This window comes from Terrapene carolina, unplaced genomic scaffold (genome assembly GCF_002925995.2).
Source record: "Terrapene carolina triunguis isolate 2854851 unplaced genomic scaffold, T_m_triunguis-2.0 Scaffold69, whole genome shotgun sequence".
In the NCBI taxonomy this organism is placed as follows: Eukaryota; Metazoa; Chordata; order Testudines; family Emydidae; genus Terrapene; species Terrapene triunguis.
Genome location: NW_020664420.1, coordinates 9,467,850 through 9,476,126, shown reverse-complemented (window position 1 = coordinate 9,476,126; position 8,277 = coordinate 9,467,850). Strand labels below are relative to the sequence as shown.

Below are 8,277 nucleotides of genomic sequence, written 5' to 3'. Positions count from 1 at the left end.
CACACACACACACACACACACACACACACACACACACACACACACACCTTGAAAACTCTCACTTCTTGTTCCTCCACTGCTTTCCCTCTCCTTCAAACCTGCTTCCACAAATTCTTCCTGCATTGGTCTCCTCAAGAGTGATCTTTCTGCACTCTTAACGTGAACAGTTTCCTCATGGTTTTGAATGTCTTGAGGGCAGAGACCATGTCTTTCTATTTGTATTCATACTTCTGCAGTACTTTATCAATATTCGGTAATAAAGCAAACCTCCGCTAATGTGCAACTTGCAGTTCAATGCTGCTGTGCTTTTAGAAATTTACTTAACTATAAAATGATGTTCCATCCATGCCACTTAAACTACATTGAAACCCGAGATTTCCAATTACTTTTCTCTTTCGTATCCTGAACTCCCAAAGAACAACTCCATCATACTATCCTTTAGAATGCCCCAGATCAATAGGTCTGAATTCCATTGACGAAACATTTCACTTTTTATGCTTCTGCTTAAAATTTTATATATGTTTGTAATGTTCCAAAACACCCTCTCTTTAATTGTGCATCTGAAAACTCTTGATAGTTGTTTCCCAATGCATTTTGACTAACTTCTTTTTGTAGTAAATCAGGGAGACAATTTCTGTTTTCACTGTTCCTGTTTCTGTATAGGCGTCGTGGTGGCAAATACGCTGTTGGGTCAGCTTGTATTGGAGGTGGACAAGGTATTGCTCTCATTATTGAGAATACAGCCTAAGAGAAATTGGAGACTTTAGTGCATGTCTCACAACTATTTCCGACTGTTACACGCTCACCAAATAAAGGAATAATGAGAAGATAATACCTAGTACAAATACAGAGCACCGCTGTCTAGCTTCATCTGGTGACCATCCTGCAAGATGAAGGAAAGGCCGCGAAGTCGAATTTCTGAACAAAATAACTTGATTGATTTTTTTTTTTGATTATGTCTTTGTAATTAAACTAAATGCAAAGCCACTATAACGTCTCTCTTCTGAAATATTTCTTCACACTCTTTCCAGTTGAAGAAAATGTGTGTCTCATTCCCCCTTAACTCTTCAGGAAATTAGGTCTGACTGTCAAATATCCGCCAAACCTGCTTTACGGTGAGAGTGCCAAAGTCATGCCAATATGGGCTTTGATTATTTTTTCAATCAGTTCTGTTGTCTAAGATAAACATCTTTGAAAATCTGTGTTCCTGCTGCAGTGCCAGAAAATGTGGCTGTCTTTTTTTCTGTTTGAAGATTGTTTCTATGTAAAGCAAGTATTGCAGAATACTGTGTGCATTTTGTACTTGCCATATTGAAAGAACTAGGGAAAAAATGTGAAATCTCCACTGTGCCTCATAATAAAACAATAAAAATGATACTGAATTTGTCCTATTGATTTTTGTTTTTCGTCCAAGAAAGGTGCATGAGTGTAATAAGTTTTAGATGACTTATTTGGGTCATAACCTTGCCAATATCATTCAGTGCTCAACATTTAAAAAGTGGAACTGTTATTTGAGATGTTGTTTCCCATCCCTGTATTTCGGATGAGGAACTAACTGGTAACTGTTGTATCAATCTGAACCTTCAATGGCAATTGACATACCGCTATAACTCTTTCAATAGGAGTCTGCTGCACACAACTCAGGTGTTATATGCGTTACAATGGCCCCCTGTTTACCTTTGTCCTGTAAGACTGTCCCTATGTCATGAGTCATTTAGGGAGAGCAGGTGAGGCAACTGACTGCCTCTGTAGCAAATGCTGCTCCAGCTATATCAGCAGGAAGTACTACAATAGCCAACACCATAACCTTTACTGTACTCTTTCTCCCTGCCAGAGCACATCAGCTCCACAGCTTGTCTGTACGACTCAATTAACATACGTAGGAAACTGGAAGTCACTCTTGAACCCAGGTTGTCTTGCTTCCAGGGAAATTCGGTTTACATAGGACATAGCTGACATTAAGGATTGTTGGTTTTGGTGGATGATGTTTGAAGTGTATGGTCTTTATACTATACTTCAGGGGCGTAGCTAGAGTGGAAATTTGGGTGGGCCCCAGCGTAGGGTAGATGAGCAATGACCTGTCCCTGGGACAAGTCCAGACTGAACTTCCCTACACCCGCATGTGTGGGGGGTGTCTGTGTTTTGTCCCAGGGATGTGGCCATGGGTGGGCCAGGGAAGGCAGAGGGGGATGGAGGGGAATTGGGGACAGAAAGGAGATGGGGAGGGGAAGTGTCCTGGGCTGGGTTGCTGTTTGTCCTGTGGTGAATCTCTACCGTGTCTCTGGAGTGTTGGCGACTGAAGCGCTGGCCAGGCTGCACCCCATGCGTGGCGGCTAAGTGGATGCTGCACCCATGGTCTTAGGATCCATCCAGGTCCCTGGAGTTGCCTAGATTCTCTTTCCTGCTCTTTCTCGGCATCTTCCCCCAAAGCTGCACTCCAGAGCCATCCCAAGCCCGGCCAGGAGCATCTGCCGAGGAGAGCGTACAGTCCTGGGATGGGCTGGGAGCTCGGGTATGTCTACACAGCAGCTGGAGCATGCTTAAGTTCTGCTTCCCAGCTCAGCAGGACAGATGTGCTGGCTCTACTGAATAATGTAAAGACATGATGATAACGCTTATTGCCACAAGATGGCCTATTTTAAACATGTTACAGAGCTTACTGTTCTGATGTTGTGTCTGCCCTGCATAGAGTAGCTTTGCTTTTCATTTGAGATAGAGCCAGGTTCTGTGCTGAATTTCCTCAGGATTTGGGTTATTTGGGCCCATTTCTCATTCTTACTGCTTTTTCAATGAAAATGCAGCATTATGCCGACACCTCTTTTTCATGGGCCAAGGAGCCAGAGCCTCAACTCTCATTGACTTCAAGTGCATTTGATGGTAGTCAGCACTTTACAGGATTGGGCTCAAGTTAGTAATATTGCTCCTCCTACAGTTTGTTGTAGTCTTCTCTAAAACACTTGTCCAGTAGGTGGGGGTTGAGAGCAGAAGGAGGAGAGGACAGATCATATGTTTGTTCCTACAGAGCATGAAAAGCTAGTATCCTCAGGTCCAAAAAGTAAACTTAATTAAACACTTGCCTTCATCAGTACATAGACACATTGTGGAGAAACACTGCATGTGGAGCAGCAACGTCTGTAGAGGTAAGGGCACCTATTTCTGGAATATGTACTAGGAGCTCTGTGTTACACAATCTGATTAAAGGCCTAGTAATTAATCTTTGCATGTGTATAGCATCCTGAACAGAGGATCTCAAAGCTCACTAAACACACAAGTTTAGGCAAACCTCACAATACCTCTGCGGTGTTGCCAGCACTCACAATTTCATCATGTGTCTTGCACAAGGCTTTAAAAGGGTCCTCTTGGATTTCTGCCTTGAGTCTGAGGAAGTATATGCTCTTATCCAAAATGGCAGTAATGTCCCACTGCTGCCACCGGGACTGAAGCCAGAGACTCCACTCAGCGAAATAACTGCTATGTCCCTTTCACCTTTGTAGATAAAAGGGAGGTTGCCCTAGGAAAGCTGGCCACCATGTCCCATGTTTCCAAGGGGACTGAAGCCAGGCTTCCCTCAGGAACAGTGGTAGGCCTTTTAGTTATCATGAGGAGGCCAGGAAAATGAAAAGGTGAAGGAAGGAAGTGGGGGGAAAGGTGGAAATGAGACAGGAAACTGAGTATTTAGGGGGAGTGAAGGGATTGGGTGGCTGACTGAAGGGGAGAGAGTGCTGCGGAGTGTGAAGCAAGAGGGTGACGAAGGAGGTCTGGATTTCTTTTGACAAAATTGCAGTGTTGCTTACTGCAGACATTAGAAAGTCAAGAATCAGTCCTGTCCCTCACCCCCACCCCACATTAACGAGATTTAAAAACTATAATTGTTGGGTTATTTTTATTTGATTTCTGGTTTTCAAGTCTTGAGGGACACCTATGGGAAGCCAGTGTAGGGAGAGGAGGACAGTGTTGATGTGTTTGCAATAGGCGATGTTGCTGAAGAGATGTCCTATCCACTATTGTAATAATCTTTGTACAAAATATGCCTTGTGAGGTATCATTTGAAAATGAATAACTTGCTGGTCAATAATATCATGGTGAAATGTACATAACACTATTATATCTAAAGTTATGAAATCCCCCTGTATGATGTTCTTAGCACATATTCATTCAGGATACTTCTGCCTGTGTGGTTTTGAAGAAATATGTGTTTACCTCAATTTACATCTAAGCAGTAAACAGGATCCTCAAGACAGCAGGGAAAAGAGCTGGCAGGAGAAGCAAGGAGCCTCCTTCACCACCAGACTCCATGTCACCTTTTTTACTGTTAGAATAATCTTTGCTTTGCTCAGAAGAATCCACTTCAAAGGTTAACTGGACTATAAAAGAAAGGGTCTGAAATCCCCAAGCTGTCTATCTCTCTTTCACCTGCAAAGACAAAGGAACCAGCCCTTTGACTTTGGGGGAGATCCTGATCTGCAAATTTTGGTCAGCCATATTACTGGGAACATGTGGTAAGGAACCATGTCTTGAACCACGTCTAGCCTGTTAAACTTTAGCTACTAGAAAGAGTTTTGTCTTTATTGCTATTAGAACCATTTCTGACTTTGACTTGCTACTTCAATTTACTTAAAACCCTATCTTCTTTTGCTGATAAACTTGTTTTATCCTTTAATCTAAACCAATCCAGGGCTGTGTTTAAACTGAACTGTTTGGTAACTTGAGTTAAAGTAGCACACTGTTGACTATTGATCCTTTACAGCAGCAACAGACCTTTAATATCTGAACTGTCAGGAGATGGCTGGGCAATGCAGAACACATGTTTTGGGGGAAATTTGGGACTGGGAGTGTGGTGAGGTCACCCTGCAAGGCTGGTGGAAGCCAGTGTGTGACTGGAGTGTTGCTGACAGGCTGTTGGGTCAGAGCTGCTGGACCGGGGCTGTGGCTATCCACAGACACTCAAGATGTGGCCTGCATGCTAGTCGGCTATTTGTGAGCATCTCAGGTTGGGCACTACAAGAGCAAAGCATTGTGAGGCACCCAGGTTGCAGGGCAGGTGGTGACATACCCGCTCCCTGGTCTGGATTGCACCCCAGAATGTGAAACGTACTGCTGTGTTCTGCAGTAGTTAGATTTTCCGAAGTGCTGAAGGTTTCTTACCCAGGTGGATTGCACTGGTGTAGGCCAGCTAAGAGGTGATATAACAAATAACCAAGGTCAGGTCATCGTCTTCCAGTATGGACTGGAGTCTCCTAGTCAATTGGAGATAATAGAAGCATCTGGGAGTAATGCTTTATATGTGAAAGTTTTGCGTCAGTGAAGACTACAGGCATATTCCTAAACTATAGACTGACTTGACCAATTCTGGGTGCATGACTTCAACAAAAGGTGACTGCACTGTGGCTGCAAATTCTTCAAAACGCTCTGGCCATCGACATCACCTCCGTCTTGCTCAGGTTCAGCTTCAACCAGCTGATGTTTGTCCATGAGATGCTCTCATCCAAGTGGTACGACTGTATGTGGTGATGGCTAAGTAGAGCCATGTGTCATCACCATACTGACACTTGACTTCATGGCACTTGAATCCAGCAGACATGCCAAACCCATGAAAAAACTCAGAAATTGGGCTTGTTTTTGGCTTAATTGGCTTGTGAATTGCTTGTTGGCTAGTTTTTGGCTTGTAGCTTGTTTGGCTTGTTGCTTGTTGCTTCTTTCTTTTGATCTGCTGCCAGCAAGCAGGGACAAGGGGGGGAGAGAGTCAGGGGTGCACAGTGGGCCCACCACAGTCCCAGACTGCACGCCGGGGGATCTAGTCACATAGTGTTGGGGTTCTTAGGGATTGGCTTGTGTTGGCCTTGTTTTGAAATGGGATTAGCTTGATTTTTGGCTTATTGTCAGGGCCGGCTCCAGGCACCAGCTTACCAAGCAGGTGCTTGGGGCGGCCACTTCAGAGAGGGGCGGCACGTCCAGCTGTTCGGCGGCAATTCAGCGGACGGTCCCTCACTCCTGCTCGGAGCGAAGGACCTCCCGCCGAATTGCCGCCGCAGATCGCGATCGCAGCTTTTTTGTTTTTTGTTTTGTTTGGCTGCTTGGGGCGGCCAAAACCCTGGAGCCGGCCCTGCTTATTGTGAAAGTCAGGGTGCTTATTTACCGCGTGAAAGTTGGCAGCTGTGCTGACCAATCCACATAGTGGCTGCATGTAGATGTTGATTAGGATCGGAGAGAGACTTGATCCTTGTGGGACTACACCAATGGGGGCAGGGAGGTCTAATGATGGAGGTGCAGTTTCCCTCTGCTGATGTTGCTTACAAGGGTGCCAGTTGTGATGATGCTTTTACTGATTTGGTGACATGTTCAGTAGCAACTGACCTGAGATCAACAAACACACTGGAACACATGCAGGTTTGAATTGCATACCTGGTTATTTTTCTTGCTACCTGTGTGTAGCGGGGTGGACACCCGCTCCTGCCTGAAAGGGCCTGAAACAGCCCTGGGAGAAGGCTGGGGCAGGGAAGGCTGAGCTGATTTGGGGGAAGTGGCTGCAGCTGGGGCCATGCCCCAAACAGACTCAGCTGGCCCTATAAAGGCAGGGAGCCAGGAGCTCAGACAGACTCTCTCGCTGCACTCAGAGAGAGAAGGGCCTGGCTGCAGGGAGCTAGACACAGGGTACCTGAGTGGAGCAGGTCTGGGGAAAGGCTGAGGAGCTGGGGAGCTCCAGCCTGGAAAGCCACAGGCTGCGGCCTAGGAGAAGGCTTAGGGGTACTAGGGGTTGCAGAGGGCAGCCCAGGCTAGGCCAAGACAGCAGGTCGAAACCCAACCTTGCTGATGATGAGTGGCCTATACTGCAGTCTGCCCCAGGGAGCGGGGGCTAGTTGGTGACTGGCAGCGGCCTTATCCTGAGGTGAGGTGGGGTTAGTGGGTGGGGGTTCCCCTGGGAGGGGAGACCCAGCGTGTGTGGGTACTGCCAGGGGGCAGCACCCAAAGCCAGGGGTACTGGGGTCTTGGGAGGGACACGGGAGCCAACAGAGGACAAGGCGGATCACCTGCCTGCAGAGGGTGCTCCGGAGGCTGGATTGAGCTGATTCCCCAGACGACCAGCAGGAGGTGCCGCAGGGGTGAGTCCGACCCCTTACACTGTGTAATAGATAAGACGGACCACAAAATATGGAATGGCATATGTATGTATTTCTTAGTGAGAGGTGAAGTAATAAGATGGGGGTACATTTTTGAAAAATGACTTAGGAGCTTAAGTCCCATTTTCAGAAGTGACTTATGCACTTAGAAGACCAAGTCTCAGTCTCTTTTGAAAATGGGGCTTAGGCTCCTAAGTCATCTAGGCCCTTTTGAAAATTTCACCCGGTAAATCTACGTTTGAAAAAAAAAAAAAAAAAAAACGCTCCTGGATTCTTTGTTGCTTTGCTGCTTACCATTAAATAAATATTTGTTCATTTATGCCACACAAAACAGGCTTTTTAAAGATGTTACTGATTTCTGTCCCAAATTAATCTGTAAATGGATTGTGGAAAAAAATATATATGTATACAGTAAAGCCCACCAAGGCAGCTTTACCTTGTATGATCCTGACCTTGGCAGCATTTCCAGGCTCATAACTTTACAAGGATAAAATGTTCTTTAGCACCACGGTACCAAGTCCAAACAAGTATTTTTCCTGTGTCAGGCATACGTGTGTTATCATTCCACCTATTTTGTCTAGTACAACTGTACTTATGAGGCCAGGAAAAGCTCTCAATCACTCTCTATGAATGTTTGGCCCTGGTACAAGTAACTTCAGAAGAGAGCTCCTGCATAAGATCTTGGGATGGTTTCTGTGTAAGAATATTTTTACACTCTATAGTTCTTCTCTCCTAACAGTGGTTTCATTATAGACACTTTCCAGATCTTGAAGGCGTATTGATGAAGTCCAGAAAAAGCTTCAAAAACAAAGTGCCATAATCTAAACAACAAAGATAGAACTGATAGCATGGAGGTGGTAAATGTATACAATATTGTCAACACTAAGCATTCAAAAATCATGAGTTGGACCCCAAACACCATAAGATCATTAACAAATATTAGACTATTTGCTTCTGGTTGCTGAGCCTTCAGGGTGCACGCCTGTCATGTTTTCATGCTTCTCTGCACAACCAGGGCTAGAAATTGGGGCGGGGGGTGTTTGTGTTTATGAGACTCTGAGCTTTCACCGCCCTCTCCGCCCTCCCCCCTGGCGCCCTCCCCTGGCCGCCGGGGGGAGAGCGGAGCCCCCGCCGGGGCTCGCTGCCCTCCCCCCGGGGC

The 8,277-nt window shown here is 45.8% G+C and overlaps 1 protein-coding gene across 1 annotated transcript in view; it reads left to right on the top strand.

Annotated features, from left to right (window-relative positions):
• ACAA2 (acetyl-CoA acyltransferase 2) overlaps nt 1–1,386 on the top strand; it is a 28,871-nt gene extending 27,485 nt beyond the window's left edge. Inside the window, exon 10 of the mRNA XM_024199616.2 lies at nt 664–1,386. Within this exon, the coding sequence (XP_024055384.1) occupies nt 664–748 (85 nt within the window). The 3' untranslated portion in view covers nt 749–1,386. The remainder of the gene's footprint in view (nt 1–663) is intronic.
• Nucleotides 1,387–8,277: the final 6,891 nt, after the last annotated feature.